The sequence below is a fragment of the Arachis duranensis genome, chromosome 9 (genome assembly GCF_000817695.3).
Source record: "Arachis duranensis cultivar V14167 chromosome 9, aradu.V14167.gnm2.J7QH, whole genome shotgun sequence".
In the NCBI taxonomy this organism is placed as follows: Eukaryota; Viridiplantae; Streptophyta; class Magnoliopsida; order Fabales; family Fabaceae; genus Arachis; species Arachis duranensis.
In genome coordinates, this window is record NC_029780.3 from 6,023,777 (window position 1) to 6,044,499 (window position 20,723).

At 30.2% G+C, this 20,723-nt stretch overlaps 4 protein-coding genes across 4 annotated transcripts; all 4 read right to left on the minus strand.

Moving 5' to 3' along the window:
- Positions 1-10,716: 10,716 nt before the first annotated feature.
- Positions 10,717-15,507, minus strand: LOC107464294 (uncharacterized). The gene is made up of 2 exons (XM_052254158.1): positions 14,863-15,507; positions 10,717-10,812 (listed from the first exon to the last, which is right to left on the minus strand). Exons 1-2 carry the CDS (start codon positions 15,505-15,507, stop codon positions 10,717-10,719), a joined length of 741 nt encoding a protein of 246 aa, XP_052110118.1.
- Positions 14,752-16,781, minus strand: LOC107464295 (uncharacterized). The gene is made up of 2 exons (XM_016083225.3): positions 16,411-16,781; positions 14,752-16,223 (listed from the first exon to the last, which is right to left on the minus strand). The coding sequence occupies exons 1-2, from the start codon at positions 16,715-16,717 to the stop codon at positions 15,550-15,552; spliced, it is 981 nt and encodes a 326-aa protein (XP_015938711.1). The 5' UTR covers positions 16,718-16,781; the 3' UTR covers positions 14,752-15,549.
- LOC110275606 (uncharacterized) lies at positions 16,781-18,776 on the minus strand. The gene is made up of 3 exons (XM_021131774.2): positions 18,745-18,776; positions 17,705-18,624; positions 16,781-17,628 (listed from the first exon to the last, which is right to left on the minus strand). Exons 1-3 carry the CDS (start codon positions 18,774-18,776, stop codon positions 16,790-16,792), a joined length of 1,791 nt encoding a protein of 596 aa, XP_020987433.1. The 3' UTR covers positions 16,781-16,789.
- Positions 18,777-18,869: 93 nt separating this feature from the next.
- Positions 18,870-20,240, minus strand: LOC110275863 (uncharacterized; the record flags this gene model as incomplete). The annotated part of the gene is given in 3 exon segments (XM_021132207.2): positions 18,870-19,312; positions 19,751-19,843; positions 20,184-20,240. Coding segments are annotated over 3 exon segments (593 nt in total), but the record flags the coding sequence as incomplete, so codon positions are not given.
- Between the last annotated feature and the right edge of the window lie 483 nt (positions 20,241-20,723).

A 20,723-nucleotide genomic window follows, 5' to 3' on the forward strand; every position in this document is an offset into this window, starting at 1 on the left:
TAGTTCAAATATCTTTCATTTAACTAAGATTGTTTTATAAATCTTCAATATATAAACTTTAAAGTACAAACTAACAAGACACATTGAAGAACCCTAATGAACTAGATTGATACATAGGACAAGAAAAACAAGGAATTATAAATCTCCAAAATATAAACTACAAATTACAAATTCTATCATGTTCATACATCTTCTTTCTCATAGAGAAGCTTCTAATAAGTGACACACACCTGAAAAGACGACCAACCAAAAAACACTAGCTTAAGAAACAAGATTTGTTTTTCCTTTAAAAATGCAGAGGAAAAACAAAAAACTATACTCATATTATTCAACAAAAAACTATAACCTTGGTGATTGTAGAACAAGCCTCTCAATATCTCTAATGTATAAAATGATGGGAGCAGTTTCTGAGATAGAAACCAAGAACTGCACAAAGAAAATGTTCTTAGAACTTTTTTTTCCAAAATCTATGTAGCAGAGTAGGTTATTATCAAATATGAGATAATAGAAGTTAAGCAAATTAAATTACCTTGTAAAGTGACAGAACAAATAGCTTTTCATCGAAACACAAGCTACTCATTCGCTTTAAAGGAGCTACAAATAAAATCTGAAATAGTAAGCATAATATTGCAACACAATAAGAAGCAACACTACTTATATTAGATGCAGTAGAGTCATTCCTCCTAAGCTTTAAAACAGTTTTCAAACCTTCAACACCAACACTTTGTTGATGTAAAGTACCTATAAGATCAAAAGATAGTTATAAAATGAAATTAGCAATTAATATCTAGAACAAGAACAATAATAATATGAAGTCAATTAATACAATTCTAAAAAATTTGGTCTAGAAAATTTGAGTTTTACTTTCTGTAGTACCTATAGTTTCAAATTGTTCAATTAGCACAAACATGTGAGAAAATCACATAGCCAACATAACCAAACGGTTCAACTCAAATTAAATGAGGCCTGCAATATTGAAAATAAGACACTTTGCAGAGCATAGTTCTTCATGTCCTGTCACCTAAGGTTTGAAGCTCCATGAAGAATAGCAGAGTTTTGCCAATATCAACAATTTGCTGAAATTCAAGACCCTATTGCATTACTAACCAAAGGCATAAGCACATGCTCATCAAAGCATTAATATCCTCATCACAGAAACTATACACCCATCCTAAATTTTCCATTCAACCAAAAAAATCAATATACTTGGCAAAGGAACAAAAAAATTTACAGCAACAAAAGATTTAGCTGCTGCTCGAAGAGGGAGAGGGTAGCTTTTAGGTTTCAAATTAAAAGCATTATATGAAATATCATCAACTAGAGTATTATAATCTTATCAAAATACAAATTCAAAAGTTAAATAACAACAAAAAATATGCTAATAATCACATATCCTAGAGAGATGTCCACCAACATACATAAGAATTAATTTACAAAAAATAAATATGCTAATAATCACATTCTATTTTATCTACACAATTTCATTTAAAGTAAGAAGGCAATAATAATCCATCATATGTAAGACCAAACAAGCAGCAAATCAAAAGAGTAAATAAATGAAAGAAATATAAAAGAAGCAAGTATATATACCTCAAAAAATCCCTTATGTAAACAATGAGAACCATGTTTATTCACGATGAGTTGCTTGCAAGAAATTAAAATGTGGAGATACACAGGTAGAGTAGGTAGAAAGAGATATAGAGAATAGACTAAAAAAGTCTAATTTGGTGATTAAACTGTAGCATTCAACAAAGTAGCAGAACCTCTTTTGCAATTAAGCTAAACATAATCGCTGAGGCAAACCTTCTCAAAACATAATAATTATCAAAATTCATCACAATCTAAACTCATATCTAACAAACAGCTCAAAACTTCAGGCCATCAACGAACACCAACACAAGCAACAAAGATCAAACAAATCATCAAATTGCTGTGTGTAATAATAACAATGTATGTTGCAATTGCTCAGATACATTCTTTTAACTTCAACAAAAACTTCATTCAACCAAGAGAGGGATAACAAAAACTTCATTCAACCCAGAGAGGGATAATAAATCGTGAATCTTCCTCAGCAAATCCAAATCAGCCATAATACTAAATTGTACCTTCTGATTTGGCAACTAATAAAATATAATAGAGAAATAAAATCTGAAAAAACCAGAATTAACGAAATAAATCAGCAACAGAACAAATAAATTAGAAAAAAATTCATTGAATGAGTCAAAAGCATAGAATCAATCCTAAACCAGAATTAATAAAAAAAAACAGAACAAAAAATTCATAGTAAAAAAAAATATAATTAACAATCCAACCAAACCCTAAGAACAACCCAACCAAAGAACAAATCAGAATCAACAATGGGGAGGACGACGAAAGAATAAAAAAAATCAGAATCAAACCAACAATCAGAATAAAAAAGTTCAGAATAAAAACAAATCAGAATCAAAATCAAACAGAGGCTCCATCACAGTTTCAAATGCAAAGAAGGATGACGGTGCTGGAAACGGAGAGCTGGCGACGGAGGCAGGAACAGAGATAGCGCCGGCGACGGTGGAACAACACTTCGCGACGGAGGCAGGAGGCGAGCCCGGTGACTATGCTTCCACTGCTGAGAGTCTGAGACGTTAGTTGAGTGAGAGACTGAGTGAGCTTTGAAGCTCCAACCGGCGATGGCGTCACAAGTAGTCTGGCAGCTGAACGAAAGGGAGGGACTGAGCTCGCCGGCTAGCTCGAGGGTGTTGGGAGGGACGAGGGAGGGTGTGCTGCTGCGCCGTTGGAGAGTTGGAGTGAGTTAGGGTTGGTAACTAGTAAGGGTTGGGGGGTTACTGAATGCTAAACGATGTGTTTTGAGCATTTTTGGGCAAAGTAAAAAACCGACCGGGTCTCGGTTCGGTTCGACTGACCGGTTACCAGCCGGTTTAGCGGTTCAACAACAGTTTTTATTTTTTCCGATTTTGGCATATAGCCGAACCGTAATTCTCATCGGTTCGCAATTCAACCAGTTCGACCGACCGGTTCGAATCAATTTTTAGAACATTACTTTTTTCCCTTCAGACAGCCAAAACGACGTAGTTTCGTTGGGGAGAGGGAAAAAAAAGCAACAAACCGGTCCGAGTTTTAATCCGGTTGGTTCACCGGTTTTTGTCAAATCCTGGCTCTCTTCCTTGTCTAGTAAGCAAGCTCACCCGAACTGATTTAGTTACCGGTTCACCGGGTTTTCGGTCCGACCGGTCAGGTCGATCCAGTTCTGATAACACCGAATAAAACCATGAATTAACTATAATAAATCAGAATACAAATAATTCCATCACCATCTTCAAATAAAGTATTTTCCACGGTAGCACCATGAATAGCGCATAGTAGTGCAGCGCCCAATACACCAGCAACTCCCATCATATGAAATGGGTTTAATGTTATTATTTATTTTCTAACAATTGGAGATTTTACCGGCTTAATGATAAGTGTTGGGTTATAGTGGGTTTAGGTCTAGTAGAGAGTGAAAAAAAACTAGAGCTCTATATTTTATTCTTAAGGGAGCTTTTCAAAATTTTATTTATATGGACGAGGACGGCAAACAGTAGAATGAAAAAGTAAAGGTGAGGGTTAGAATTAGAACTTTTACTTTTTATATTTATTTTTATTTTTAAATTTTAATTATTTTTATTTATGTTTAATTATTAATTTTTTATTTAAAAAATTAATTTTTAATCAACATTTAAGACTTAATTATTAGTAAAATTATATATTAACTTTATAAAAAAATATAAAATAATATATACCATTTTTAAAAATAAATGTAAATGATATTTTAAAAAATAAAATTTTTAAAATAAAATAAAATTATCTTAAAGATTTTAACATTTAAAAATAATTTTTTTAGTTACAAAAATTCTTGTATTTTGTGACAAACAAATAACTTGTTACAAACAATATTGAATTTTGTGACAAATTAATTTTTTGTTATAAAATAATTGGAGTTTTTGAAACAAATGGATATTTTGTTTTGCAACAAAACACTGGTTCGTTACAAAAGTCAATATAATTTGTGACAAAAAAAAACAAGTCGTTACAAAATATCAAAACGTTTTGTAACAAATTATATTGTTGTTACAAAAAAATGTTTTGTAACAATTTTAAATTTGTTACAAAGTTTTTGTTACAAATGTTCCATTTTCTTGTAGTGGATCCAACGATTTAGACTACAAATTAATATATCAACTAATACAATAAATGAATCAATTAAACAACTAATTCAAGTAACTACTAAAACATTAAACAATGACAAAATTCTTACCAGTCTGCTCTTCATCTTCATAAAGGTCGTCGACCAACACCTGTACTTCGAGGACCTGGGAGAAGCCCTGTTAGCAACGTTCGTCAAATGGCGACGCTTGAAACCCTCATCATTTATAAAATAGGCCTCTAGTTCCTTCTTGTTGCATATACGGATCCACGAAGTTAGGTGATCGCACCCCTGACGAACATCGCTCATCATTTGCTGAAGTCGTTTGGCTGCTTGGTGGTCGTGTATCTTCCTGATCATGAGATTGTGTTCCACATCGCATATAAATTTCAACTGCACAAAGTGATTCACTAACATTACTTAGTCGAAATAAAATACAATTCAAACATAGTTAATTAATTCAACATAATTGAGTTCTTACAACCCACTTCTGAAATCATCGCTCTCTGGTCTCAGCCAGGATCTGCGTGTAGCTAGACCACAGATGGTCGTACATTAACTTAATGACCTCTGGTATCTCCTGTGTGCAAGCATTGAGGTTTGGTACAAATATATCAAAGAAAAAACCTAACATTAACTAACACATAGAAACACATAAACTTAAGATTAACAAAATTAAGATTAAAAAATTGTACTCACACCTGCATGCCATCAGGCTAAATAATTCTCAACCAAATGACGAGCGGTGATGGAGGGACATCCTGTTGGGAGTAATGGCAGAATTACCCACTGCGGGTTCTGTCACTACCTCTGCATTAGGGTGTAGTAGAAGGAGGCACGCAGTTCGAGATTGGGGACATGATGAATTGCTGGTCCGCTGGACCCGCCTGTGGCGTCACAGGAGTCGACGGAGTAGTCGGAGTAGAAGGTAATGACTAGGCAGTCTTTGGAAATTCAGTGGAAGACTGCCCTCTACCACAATCACGTGACCCACTCGACCTACATCTGCTACCTGTCGTCATGTCTGTACAGCGAATATATTACTAACACTAATCAAAACACTATTAAATTCACCATGAATAATAACATAAGAAGAAGCTTAAAAAATAATAAATAATTATAACAAATATTAAAAAGGATACAAATAACAAATAATTATTTTAATTATAAGTTAGGAAGTCAAAGTTAAGTACGAATAATTCAGTATTCGTGATTATATTTCAATATTACAATCATACGAAGAAACTCAAGGAAAAAAATTGTACATGGACATAACTCAAAACACTTAAAATAAGAATTTTAAGGAGGAACAAATTTATATCATAATTAACACAAATATCTATCAACCCTAAACATAATTCTAAAACTTTCGAAAATATATTTTTAATATTTTAATTTTACTCAAAATCTTATAAAAATTTTGACATAGTCTTCCCTAAAATTTAGATTTATCTACCCTTTAAAATTTTCATCCAAACTAAATATCTATCAACCCTTCTTAATTTATTATTTTTTTCAATCATTATTCATCAGGCAACATGCAAAAAATTTAAATCCTAATTCATCCACCAATAGACTTCAAGCATTGTTACTAATCAAATCAAATACAAAACACTTGTTAAACTTTCAAAGTATTCTAACTTTGTTAATAAACTAATAATAATAGTTGAAAAAAGATACGAAGTGTTTTGGTATTTTTTTTAACATATTGCAATTCATTAAGAGCAAGCAACCTTACATAATGCGAAAGAAGTAATGACTCAAAATGCATACACATTCTACTGTTGAAGGTTGCACAAGCTAAGTCCTTTTCAAAATACATAAAAATTATTTTTTTACTAGAATTTATACAAATAACATAAATTAACACAACTTATATTTAAATGTATAATAAAATTTGTATACATAAATCAATAAAATTTATTTATTAATTAAATATTTATTATCTAACCATCCAATTATCATTCAATTTGTTATCCAATTGATCCCAAATTATTTGCACTCCCTCATGAAAACCCTAAATTAGATTTCACTCTTAACGTGTTAACAATTTCACTTTTTTCCCTCATAAATCAAATAATAATAAAGAAATGTTAATAATTTTTTTTATTATTCTATCTTATTTTCTTTTCAATCAAAACTTCAAATCCAAAAGAGACAAGGTGAAAGATAACGAACTAATAAAACTTAATAAAAAAATTAAAAACAAATTAATAATAATAAAAAATACTAGAAGAAAAAGAGCAGAAACGACGGCAAGTAGTGGCAGAGGTATTTGCAGTAGCAGCAACAGCGACAGTGTTTGTAGCAGCAGGAGAAAAGTTTACAACAGCAATGGCTGCAGAGTACTGAGAAGGTGCCGTTGAAGGGGATTGCCAGAGAAGATGAGGTTGACGGAGAGGGAGAGAGAGAGAGAGAAAGAGAGAGAGGGGGAGAGAGAGAGAGAGAGAGAGAGGATTCGCAGTTCGAATTTAGGATATAATTACCGTTAGATTTATCGGCAAATAACTCTGACGGTAATGCGGGGTGCGGATTATCAAAACTCATCATTCCATTAATCGTGTCTACCATCGAATTTTACTAACAGTAAATCTAACACTATATTTGGCGCCTATTTGCTTTGTCTACTGCCAAATATTATTGCCGATTTTATCGTCGAAAACGACTATCCGCCAATAATTACCTAACATGATGAATCCCACAATAAACTCGTTGCTAAATTTATGGATAAATTCGATATTAATGTGCGACGCTAAATATGACAATACCTAACGCATTTTTTGTAGCGATTGATGACTAAAGCCCACTTAATTTTAATTTTAATGTGAACTATCAATTCTGATATTGAAGGGGTGTATTATTACAAGTGCTACATCTATCCAGCATAAAGTTTTTAAATAGTTTATAAGCGTGAGAAGTCTACTCTATTTCAATTCTTTCACCCCATATATAAGCTAAATATATACCTAGAGTCGATCCTTATTGATTTTAAAAGAAAAAATTTTAATATAAGACTAACAAAAAAATTTATGCAAAATTTTACACATATCCAAAATTTAAAAATTTATTAATAACAGGTAGTTTAAAAATCCATTAATAAAAGATAGTTTAAAAATTTAAATCCCTTCCTTCACTTTTCCTTCTTATTCAATTCCTCCAATATTTTTCATTTGTTTTTCCTTGCAACTCATGAATAAACTCTAAGAACGCTTCTTTAATTTCAAATAAATGTAAGCATATTTTGATATTTTGCACATACACACACACATTCAATTAAATATTATTATATCAATAAAAAAATGATTTTTTACTTAATCACATGAGCGATCGTAAATTAAAAAAAATAATTAAATAATTATGTAAAGATATTTTATATTATTAGTGTATTAATGTTAAACTTTATGATGTCATATTTGAATACACTCATAAAAATTGATAAAAATTTATAGGAAAAATTACGATTTGCACCCATGAATTTTGCGAACGCTGATAAAAGTACCCATCAAACAAGAAAACTAACTTTGTATCTATGAAAGATGGGTTCCATGTGACAATAGTACCCAAACCGTAATTTTTCGTTGACTTTTTAATAAAATTCCCAAATTACCCCTTAATAAAAAGTCAACGAAAAATCACAATTTGGATACTATTGTCATACAGAACCCATCTTTCATAGGTACAACGTTAATTTTTTTGTTTGATGGATACTTTTGTCAGCGTTTGTAAAATTTATGGATACAAATAGCAGTTTTTCCAAATCCATAACCTGGTGAACATATATGTGGAGCGGGCGCACATATATATAGAGCTATATTATGTTAATGTTATAGGAAAAATTTCAAGTGTATCGGAAACATCAATATTTTAATTATTTTAACTGTTAATTTTAATTAATATATATTATATAATTTTTATAATTTAGATCAACAGTTAAAATAATTGAAACATCGATGTTCTCGTTATACTTAAAACTCTCCCAATGTTATAGTTATACTTAAAACTCTCGTTGATCTGAATTAATATATATTATATATATTTTTTATAATTTAGATCAACGGTTAAAACAACTGGTGCACCGGTACTTCCAGTGCACTTGAAATGCTTCCTATCTATTGGCTCCGTTATATATATACGTACTTTAAAAGTTATCTACAATTTAATGGCATAAAACTGAAAGCATCTAAAATAAATTGAACAAATTAATTTCTTATGAATCCCGTTTTAAAGTTACCAAAAGATTAAGAACGATAATTAATTTGATCGTGTATGTTTTCGTCATCTTAAAAAAAAAAAATTAATCTCTACATACAAGTCATTATGCTATACAAGTCTTACAAGTCCTCTAATTGATATTACGCTCAAACGCGTCTTTAACAGATTTTTAATTTTTGAAAGGATTCTGTTTCCTTTTTCGAATTTTTTGCCTTTTATTTCTCCTTCTTCATTTACGTGCTTTTCTTCTCTTCCTTCGTTATTCTCGATTTCCATTGTTTTTTAACATCAAGCTCTGAAATCGTTTTTGAAGTGTTTCATCTTCATCGTCGTGTTTCTTCCCGTTCTTCTTTTGATTTTGCAACATTATGTATTCTTTTCTTCTTTATTTGATTTTTTTCTCCCAAAAAGAATTATAAGAATATAAAATAAGAAAACGAAGAAGAAGAAGCCGCAGAAGATGAGGAGGAGAAAGAAGAAGAGTTCTGAATTATGGATAAGGATAAGGTGTACTTCAACGATTTTTTGGTGTATTTCTTAAATCCTTTGGGTGTATTTCTGTAACCGTTTGGGTAAATTCCTGTAACCGTTTGAGTGTATTTCTGTAATCGTTTGGGTGTATTTCTGAAGTTCCATTATCTTCAAAACGATTTCAAAACTTGATTTCAGAAACCATGAAAATCGAAAAAACGAAACAAGAATACTAGTGATAAACGCAGGTAAAACAACGAATGAAAAGGCGAAGAGAGAACGCACGAAGAAGATCAAACAAATTTGGCAAGAAACTCGTTTTCATGGATCGGAGGAAGAAGAAGAAGAGTCGTTCATAATGCATGATGAGTAGCGCGCTTTAGAAATAAAAAGTAGTTGAATAACGTGTGTGTATTTACTCTTAAATGTGGGAGTTTAATGCGCATGTATTTTGTTGGACTTGTGCTAACTTGTAAAACTTGTAAAACAAAAAAGCTTATATGTGTAATAGGCCTAAAAAAAAAACCCTCATCAACACATCCTCATTGAAGGAGGCTAACTTTAAGACATACTAACATTGGTAGTTTTTATGCAAAAAATAAGAAACGGGTCAATTTGATTTATTTAGATTTAGGCGGTCTAGATAAGAAACGTTTAGTTCGAATCATTTATATGGCCAGCTCAATGGATTAAACGAGTTAATCCAATAAATTGTTTAAACTAAAAATGTTAAACAAACATTGTTATTTTTAATCAAATTTAACTTTTTTTTAAGTCAAAATTTAAAAATGAATCTAATTTTACGGACAAAAATTTATCTATTTAAATAAATAGCAAATTGATTCAATAAATTTAGTCTATTTTAACGATCCTAATAAAAAAGTCTAGAATCAATATTATCTGTCATCAGTTAGTTTAAAAATTAAAATAATTAAAAAATAAGATATAAAAATATTTAAAATTAAAAATAATATAAATATTCAAAATTTAAGTAAAGATTTGAATAGCAAATAAATTAAAATTTAGCGTGGACGGAAGTAATGAAAGGGTGGGGTGAGGGTCTATAGCAGTTGACACAGATGCAATTATAGTATTGGAAGGAAAAAAGAAAAAAATCCATGAAAATATAATTTTCAAAAATGGTGATTGAACGAAGTTATTTGACTATTACTCAAGACTGATTTTTTGTTATCTGTCAAGTAAACTTGATTCTATGAATTATCAACGACTCATTGACTAAAATCGCAAAGTGGTCTTTGAGATTAGACGAGTTACCCATAATTGTCCTTGACTTTCAAAATTCCCTAACAGCATCCCTCACATTCAGCTCCGGAACCCATAGTTGCCCTTCGACCCTTTCCGGCGCACAATCAGCAAACGGAGGGATGATCTGGCACCTCCAATGCCACGCTGGAGCCAGCAACTGCTAGCTGATGTAGCAAATCTGAATTTTGTACCCAATCTGGTCCCTGGTCTCATTAAAACCCTAAAAGCTAAGATCATCCTCTTCATCGCCTGAGCTTCAAACTGCTGCTGCTGATTCCTTCTCAGATCATCCTCTTCATCGCCTCCAGCTCCAGGTAATAACGATTCTTAGCTTTTAGCGTTGTATGAAAACAGTTGCCTTGATTGAAGAAAAGAGACATACATTTAAATCAGAAGCACATCCCATATGTCTGCCATGTACACTTTCTTGACCCAAAGATGCGATTGGAGTAACCGGTAATGAGTGGGCAACCTTTGACAATGGAGAGAATGAACCTTTACAATTAAGAGAGAGGGTCCTTGAAGTAGGTGGATGTGGAAGGACCATCCGTCTTTGCGAAAGAAGATAATGCGGCATCTAATGACTATGGGGGTATTTGCAGAGAGGGGAGTGCAGGCCGTCTGGAGTGAGGAATCAAGGAAGCCTTGTCACCTTTTTCATTTGCATTTGCAGCACATGTCTACAGTAAGTAACACAATGCAATGCTACATCAAACAATTGCAAACTGACAAAAGCAACGGCAGCTTATAGTTTTGAGTATTGAGTGATTACATTTTTAGAGGAAACTGAAATTTAGCCAAGTTACATTCGTATTATGGTAGCAGCAGCTAGCAATCAGGAAACAAAGAAATGGCAGATCGAAATGGAAGGCATATGATCTGTATGTGTTATTACCTGGAACTGGAGGCGATGAAGAGGATGATCTGAGAAGGAATTAGCAGCAGCAGTTTGAAGCTCAGGCAATGAAGAGGATGATCTTAGCTTTTAGGGTTTTAATGGGACCAGGGACCAGATTGGGTACAAAATTCAGATTTGCCACATCAGCTAGCCGTTGCTGGCTCCAGCGTGGCATTGGAGGTGCCAGATCATCCCTCCGTTTGCTGACTGAGCGCCGGAAAGGGTCGAAGGGCAACTATGGGTCCCGGAGCTGAATGTGAGGGATGCTGTTAGGGAATTTTGAAAGTCAAGGACAATTATGGGTAACTCGCCCAATCTCAGGGACCACTTTGGGGTTTTAGTCCATTATCAACAGCCAATCTAGAAAGTGGATTGCGAAAGTTCTCATTGTATTCCTAGCATCATGAATGAGCTTTTTTTTTTCTTCCCTTTTGGCGTACACGCTACTCATCATAGGTATTCCTAGTGAAAAAAGATTAAGAATTTAATGGAAATGAGATAATATATCATACTACCACTATAAAAAAAACTATAGTTTATTGTCACGTTCTTAAAATGTATCAAAAAATGGAAAAACTCAAAAAAGGTAGCGACAATATTTTGTTATGCCTTTTGAGTTATTGGTACGTTTTTAAAAGAGTCACATCTGTAAATGTGTTGATTGTTTTATCGTTGTGCTTTTGTTAATTTATTAACAGACTTTATTTTTTGTCACATTTTTGTTTATGATCACGCTTAAAACTTGGCCCCTATAATTATGCTTTTAAAGCATACTAAAAAAGAACATATAACCACATTTTTAAAACGTGTCCATTAATTTGTTTTGGTTACGCTTTAAAAGCATGCCGGTAAATAAAAATATGATTATGTTTTTGAAGCTTGTCAATTGTTCGGATATTTTTGAAGCTTGTTAACTGTTCGGTTAACAAGCATAACTATCGAGTACCATTGTACAATATGACCACACTTTTTAAACGTGGTTATTATAAGTTAGCTCAAAAAAACTTTTTTTTTATTAGTCTTCTTAATAAGACATCACAAAATTCATATATAATTTTAAATTATAATTTGAAAGAGTAATTTAAATAATGACAAAAAAATATGTATATAAATTTAAATCAATCAATTCAACATATATAATTTTATCAAAAAAAAAGACTTTGATCACAGCACAATATTTTAACAAAGTACCAAAAATCAAAGTCATAACTATTCATAAATTTTTAATACGCGAATTACAATTCCAATAACTATCACATATCTACTTTCTTTACATATTTCATCATTACAAAATATCAAATTTCATTATATTATTAGTGTGATCATTCACTGTGAACTCCATTATTTTTACCATTGTCCTGCACAATTTTAAATATTGTTGTGTTATGCATCTATAAAGACTAATTAATAATACGAATCCAATTCCAAATTCAAATTAATTAAGAATGTATACATCAGATCTTAATTATGTAAAATAAAGTTAAAACAAAATAGTTCTCTTATACATTATTCAAGTATTTTTGTCAACTAAATTCAATTAAATTTATCCAAATCTAATAAAAACTATTTACACAAAGTGCACATGAATCACACACTTTTTTCTTCGCATGTTTTTTTTTTTATTATCATTCTTTTTTTTGTTACTACTACGTTTTTTTTATTTCTCCTCCTACTCTTTTTTTTTGCGGTAGTTTTTGTTTCTTATTTTTTTGTTTAATTTTTTCTTCTTCTTTTCTTATTTTTATTAATGTTAAGAGAGTGAAACATAAAAAATTACGAGGATGTGAAATAAGAATAAAAATAAAGAAAAAGATGATGATAAAGAAAAAAAAGGGATCAAAATTTTGAATTATATAAAATTGATTAAAAAAATATCACCAAAATCTTTTAACATGACACTGAAAATTTCTTAATTTTGATACAAGAATCTTTTAACCATAACATAAAAATCTTTTAACCATGGCACCGATTTTTGTTAAGAAGAAGAATTATTTTGATATAAGAATTTTTTCATCGTGACACAAATTTTTTAAAAATTTCTTATGTCATTTGCCAAAAAATCTAGTATTGTTTCCAATAAATTTTCAGTGTCATTCACTAAATTTTTTTGTATTATTTATAACTAATTTTTTATTATTGCTAAACTAATTATGTGATATATATAAACTAAGACGAAGAAGATGATGATGATAATAATAGTGGTAGTAGTGAGATGATAAAATAAAAGAAAAAAAAAAGAAAGACGAGAAAAAAGAAAAAAAAAGGAAAAAGTGAAAAAATATGATAATAATACAAGTTGAACAAGAAAAAAATGAAGAAGAAAAAGAAGAACAAAGACATATTAAAAGGATATACATACATAAATTTAACTTGGTTCAACTTATTAAAAAAATAATTCTTTAGCATTTTTTGAAATAAAAAACATTCATATTAAAAAATAACAAATAAAAATAAATTTTTTAATTATATTTTTATATTCTATACATCTCATTCATATTAAAATAACTCAGTTAAATACACAATAAATATTTAAAAAATAATCTAAATACTTTTATTTTTATTATAAATATTTTTTGTGTGCTCCGAATGAATCACAAACATTTGAGTTCTGTTATTAAAATTTTGACTATGTCAAATTTGGCTAAACTACCTGGATAAAACATTCATTCATTCCATTGATTTAAATCTAGTGTGAAGACCCGTGCAATTGCACGGTCTTATACATGATATGAAAAATAAATAATTTGATATTTCAATTAGAATAAGTAAATATAATTAGTTAAAATAGAATGCGCATATTATTTTATACATTTATAAATAACCAAAAAATATATATATAACAAAATGCATACATATTAAAAAAAATAATGATTGAAAGGTATATTAAACAAAATAAAAAAATAAAAAATTAAAATATAGAAGAAGAAAAAGAGAAAAAAAGATAAAAAAATTAAAAGAAAAGGATGAAAAATAGTAAAATGTATATTTAGTTCCATGAATTTTTTTCATAAATTCAAAAATCATTTAATTTTTTTAATTTGATCAATTTTAAAAAGTGTGAAAAGATTATATGTAAACATGTAATCCATTAATTTGCTATTTTTTATAATTATCTTTTTTTATTGTAAATAAATTATACTATAACATTTTAAAATGTTTTTCAATTATCTTTTAGCAATTTACCACAAAAATATAAATGAAAAATGAAACGGATAGAGAATCAAAATTAAAACGGTAATAATAATTGGTGGAGAGTGGCTTCTCTCTTTTCAATAATGTGGATGTAAGAGTGGGTTTAGGATTTCAGGATTAGTGGGTTATTGATTTGAAGGGATTTGTTTTGTTAATTATTTATTAGTTCATTAATTATTATTATTAATTGTTATACATATAATATTGATAAAAAAATTTTATTTAATGTTAAAAAAATGTGCATTGATATTAGGAAATTAATAGTAAAATATAATTTTTATTAAAGAAATTTTGGTAAAATTAAAATTTAATAAATAAAAAATTATTGAAGACAAAAAATTATTTAAGAGTATATTAAAAAAATATTTTACCAATTAAAAAACTTTTTAAAGATAATTTCATAAAAATACAATTTAGTAAATAGAAAAATAATTTGTTAAAACGTATTTGAATAAACTGAATCATATAAAATAGGTTAACATTCTAATTTATTTTTATATTTAATACAATTGGATAGAGTTTGACCTTGACTCTTATTGATAGTCATTGCAAAGCACAAGTTTATAGGAAATTGTCTCCGTTGAAATTTGAAAGGTATCCCAGCGTCACTTGGAATTAAATTCATCCGAGGAATGAAAACTTTATCTCCAATGTGACTCCCTGAGACAATCTCAGCTCCAATCACATTTGTTCCTAGATCTCTAACAATAAGGCGAGTACCATTGCATAAACCACCAGCTGGATCAATATTTCTCAACAAAATAATAGGCACACCTTTCTTCAATTTCAATGAGTGATTCGGTAACCCTGAACATTTTATTTGATTCAAAAACTCAGTATTTATCCAATCAACATCAACGTCACAATAAGCATCACTACCACATATAGAATCAGCACTTAGATACTCTTTTTCTGTCCCAGGTAGCAATTGAACAATGTGATCATTGATTTCTTCAACAATCTCTACTGTTGGAGCTAATATGGCTCTGTCTTGGAAAAAACCAGTATCATCAAAGTTTCTAACTATGTCAGGATAAATTGCATTTATAATATCATCAATTGGATTATCAGAAGGAAAAATCAGAAACTCATTTGGAATTTGAACTAAAAGCTTTTCGTTAATTATTGTCCCAATACGCCCTTCTCCAATCTGAAGAATCCAATCGGAAAACCTTTTCAATTCTTCCAAATTTGATTGATTTGTAGCACTTTCTAACCGCATATTTTTTGTCAACGTCAACACTTCAAAGTGCTTCCAAAGAATTGAAGAATTGATTGATGCCATAACAATCTCAGCACGAGAAGCTTTAGGAATAACAGGCAAAACCTATCGAAAATCACCTCCAAGAACAATGATTTTTCCTCCAAAAGGTAGATCTTTGTTAGACACTGAAATCGACGTCATTATGTCTCGAAAACTTCTGTCTAAAGCTTCAAATGCCAACTTGTTAGTCATTGGAGCTTCATCCCAAATAATTAGCTCAGCAAGTCGAATTAAATCAGCCTTAGGACTATCTTTCGGAATTCTACAAATAGTATCTTCATTCAATTCAATTGGGATACCAAACATAGAATGAGCTGTCTTACCACCAGGTAACAATAATGAAGCAATTCCACTTGAAGCAACATTAATAACAATTCTTCTTTGAGAACGCAATTTGGCAGATAAGAGTCTATACAAAAAAGTTTTTCCAGTCCCACCAAACCCATAAATGAAAAACAACCCGTGTTCCTTGTTAGTAACACAATGTATAATCCTATCATAGATTGACTTCTGTTCTTCATTCAACTTTGAAAAATTTGAATCGTGTTCTTCAAGCATCACAGAAATGTCATATTCTAATTCACGCAACACCAAAGAATTACTAAATTGTGAGACCAAATTAACATTAGGAAGCGGCATACCAGCAAAATCTCTTAATGATTTTCCATTGGCCTGTAGCAATTTCTCTATCTCTATTAGACAAAATGTTTGTAACTCTTCGTCAGTCATTGTTATTCCTGCAATATATTTTTTTTCAGTTAGTAAATTCATCAAGATATCAAAAACTTGTATTGTTTGAAAATTTTTCCTATCATGCTATGTATGTATTCTAAACTTTCTGCATATCATTTTCGATTTATTTATTGTTAAGAGTTTTTCTTAATCCTATAAATAAAAAAGATAAACTAAAGATTAAGTAAATACCTGGAAAATGAAGCTCACTTCGCCTGTAATAAATGATATCATCAGATAAATATTTCCAAGTTTGATTCCAAACTAAAACGGGCCTAGAGACAGAACCAGATATTAACAATGAAACAAAAAGTTTTCTCAATTGGGTGCCAGAAGATAACTCAGCCGCTTCATTAATGGCCAAGACAAACTCATTATCATCTATTAAAAATCCCATGGCAGAACATGCCTCTTGGAATGTATCATATAAAACAGAATTGACAGTCCTTATACTTCGAAAACTGGTGCATCCTCTTTGCACATTGAGAAGCATACGCATATAGAACAGCTCACCAGTTGAAGGATGAACAAAACTCAATCTTCCTATAGAAAATCCCCTTCTTCTTGGTTTTCACTGTCGAGATTGTAAATCATAAACGAATTTACTTGGGAACTCAACATATGTTAGTGTTCGTCCTTCAACATATGTTCGATTAGCCATCATCCAAGCAGTAAACATTGTCATCAAATCTCTATTTCTTATTAAAACAGAGCCAATAGTATCATGATCATCGAACACAACATGCTGCTGATTAGGTAAATGAAATCTGAGTCTTTGCACAGGTGGCCATCTATGATGAATTTCATATGCAAAAATTCTCCACATAGATTCACAAGGTGAAAGATACCGACAATCATAATACTGTTTGATCTCATCAACCACTTCAAAAGAATGAGTTGTCTCAGTTGAATGACTAATAGTTGCAGTTACACGATCTGGACCCTTGTTAATGTACTTGAAAAGATACTTTATAACATTTGACTTGTTGCAAAATTCCAAATTAATATGAGCCTGGTACTTCATCAACAATAATGGATTATATGGAACAACAAATCTATTATCAAGATCAACACCATGACTTTTAACTGTAACACCAATATCTCGACGCTTGTAAATAGGATAACCATCTTCATCAAAACTCGTATAATTAACAAACTGCTTCGGATAAAACTTGGAGCATCTTCCATCTTTCATGCATGGAGAAGTTGGTCTTACCCTACCACAAGGGCCATGAATCATGTATTTACTAACCACACTATACAAATGTGAAAACTTCATAGGATTAGGAAGTTCCGCACAAATCAACTCATCAACAATTTCAATATTCTGCAATCTATTCCTTCCATCAAGCCAAAGTAGAATATGTGCATGTGGCAAACCTCTTTTTTGAAACTCAATTGTATACATACCTAAATAGTAAAAAAATGTCGGTAAATATAGAAATTTAGCATAAATTCAATATAGAATTGTCTATATTCGATATACCTGCATTAAGAGGACCAAAAAAAACATCATTCTTAAGATCATTAAGAAGACACTTCATCTTAGCATGAAAGACTCGGCAAGCAATGTCTGGCCGATCAGCAATTGGAACTTGATCACGATTAATATATCTTTGAAACTCAGGCCAGTTAGGATTGCAAGTAAGGGTAAGAAATAGATCTGGATACCCAAAATGCTTACAAATAGCCATAGCATCTTGGCAATTATTAAACATGTAACGTTTACCACCAGTGAAAGAAGAAGGCAAAATCACTCGAGTACCAATTGATGATGCTTCAGTATCACCGCGTCGCATAGCTTCTTCAATACCTTGTAAGACTTCTCCTCTAATTGTGCTATGTTTTTTCCTGATTTCATAAAGCCTCTGTGACTCAATCATAGAGAATGAATCAACAACAAACTGTTGGAACAATCTTCTAGACTTATGAATAATGCTATCCTCATCCTCTCTCATTTGCAAACGAAAATAGATAAATTCTCGCATGGATACTCTAGTTCTTCTCCCTGCAACATTTATATCTTGAATATCTCGATAAGGAATACCCAATTGATAACCATCTTCCCCGTAAGGAAAAAGCAAGGGATATTGCAATGGCCAGTATAAAGCATGTGTCTCATATATTCTTTGAAGTTGGCCAGTTGCAGATTTAACAATGACATCACGACCAGTATCAGAAGAATCAAAATCACCAACAACCAAAGCAGCAACTTCATCGCACGAAGGATAATTATAAACTCTTCGATCACGTTCTCTTTGACTAAACAATTTCAAAGAAAACATCTGAGACGGGTGATTCTCATGGAATTCCCTCACTCTTCTAAATGATTGTGCTATGGGATTGTGTTGATCAATCATTTGGGTCAAATCAATTATCAGCTGTCTATCTATATTTGAACTTTGCCTATAATTAAGAAAAATAATAACACAATATTACTAAGTAATTTTACTTAAAATGAAAAAAATGCATTTTTTATAATTAGAATGAATCTTAACAACAATATTTAAACAATAGGATACGAACATTTTGATTATAATAATCAAAGTTACATCCATATTAGTATCTTACTAACTAAAAATGAAATTGAAAATAAAAGAAACAAATTAAAATTACAAACAATCATAACAAAATTTTTGTAAGAGTTGACCTTATCCAAATATTCCTTCTCTATGCGTTAACTCATGTTTTGTGTCATATATGTATAATTGGGCAAATTTCGGAACTTGACCAGCCTGAGGTAATAAACTTCCAATCCTATGATAATTTTGACCACTTATGATGAATTGTGGTGGGCCAGTTCCATCATTCACTGAGTCTATTACTTTACCACCAAGAGAAGTGAAAGCAAACATACTATTATAATACCGAATTTTCTTCTGAAACTGTAAAGACTTACTATCATGACCATGAATCAAATTATATAATAAATCTGGAGCTTTCTGAAGATACGGTAATTGAATTTTTCCTTGAAAACAACAAAGTGTAAAAAGAGGCTGATTAATTCTTGACTGTTTTTCAACCCGCTCTAGTAACCAAAACGATGCACCACAATATAAACAAGTATACACAGGGTCACCAATATCGAGACAACCTACAAAAATGAATAAAAAATTTAAATAATAAACAAATCCTTACAAATTTAACTAAGTAAAAAAATTATATTAAATAAAGACTTAAATGCTTCTTAATTTTTTTTTCTTAAAAAAATATACCAGTAAAACAATTAAAGATTCAGAAATTATTCACTGGATACTCATTGTCTACAAATTGAAAATATAAATATTTGATAATAATAATAATCTAACCAAATTTGAGACACTTGTATTGAAAGTATTTAAAATCAATGAATACTATTTTTTTCATATTATATTTGGTAAAAAAATGTCATATAAATTTTATTACGACCAGAATATTAAAATTATAAAAGGAACATAACGTGACTAAATATACTGAATGAGTAGATTATATCTAAATTAATACGAAAAATGCAAACTCCATAAATAAATCAATTATAAGTATACTGAAATACCTTGAACTTCACTTTGTGAAAAAAGTGGATGATCAACAGGAGACCGAAGCTCATTCCAAGAATTTATAGTAGGATCATATATTTCAGAGTCATCTTGATTTGGGTTTTTATTATGAAACAAAAAAAAAAACTTATTATAAATAAATCAAATATAAAGATATACACGTCAAATAAATATTTAAACAGACAATCATGAAGTATGAAGTTATTAATAACTAAATGCATAATAAACAACATAAAAAGAATATACAAAAATTAATTCAATAATGAAATATATAAACCAAAATAAATAGACAAAAAATATAAACATGATAACAATGATTAGAAAAGAGTCCTTTTTATATTTTAAAATAATTAAAAAAATAATGTAAATAATAACTATACTTTCTAAGTTAACGAAGAAATTAAAAAATTTAAAACAATAAACTCATACCTGATAATATGAAATTGGCATTAATAATTGGAGTATCTTGCAAAATAATTGATCCCCCTAAAGAAAAAAAAAGAACTTTAAACGTAAAATTAAAACTATGGGAAGAGCAAAAAAATTAAACAGGTAGGTTAATAAATACCACGTACCAATATATTTAAACTTAAAATAAGAGAAATATTAGAAGTAGGAACAACATCAAACAATAAAGCATAGAAATCCAACCAATAATATTAATTGAACACCGATTTTATAATAGTAAAAAGCATTTGTAATGAAAAGATGTAAATTTTAATTTCTTTCAAAAAAATCCAAAAGTGAATATAGCAAAACTGACCTCTTCTATCTTCAACTTGTTGTCCTCTCTTTCTCTTTAAATAATTTTTTCTATATAATCTTGCAGTAGCATAAGATTGAGACATTTTATGAAATTTTAACCAAGCTAAAGAAATTTAGAACCAACTAATGTTCACTATAATGGTATTTCGAATAAAATAGTACTTCCTTCTTAGACACCACTTCAGTTATATATAACCCAAAAAA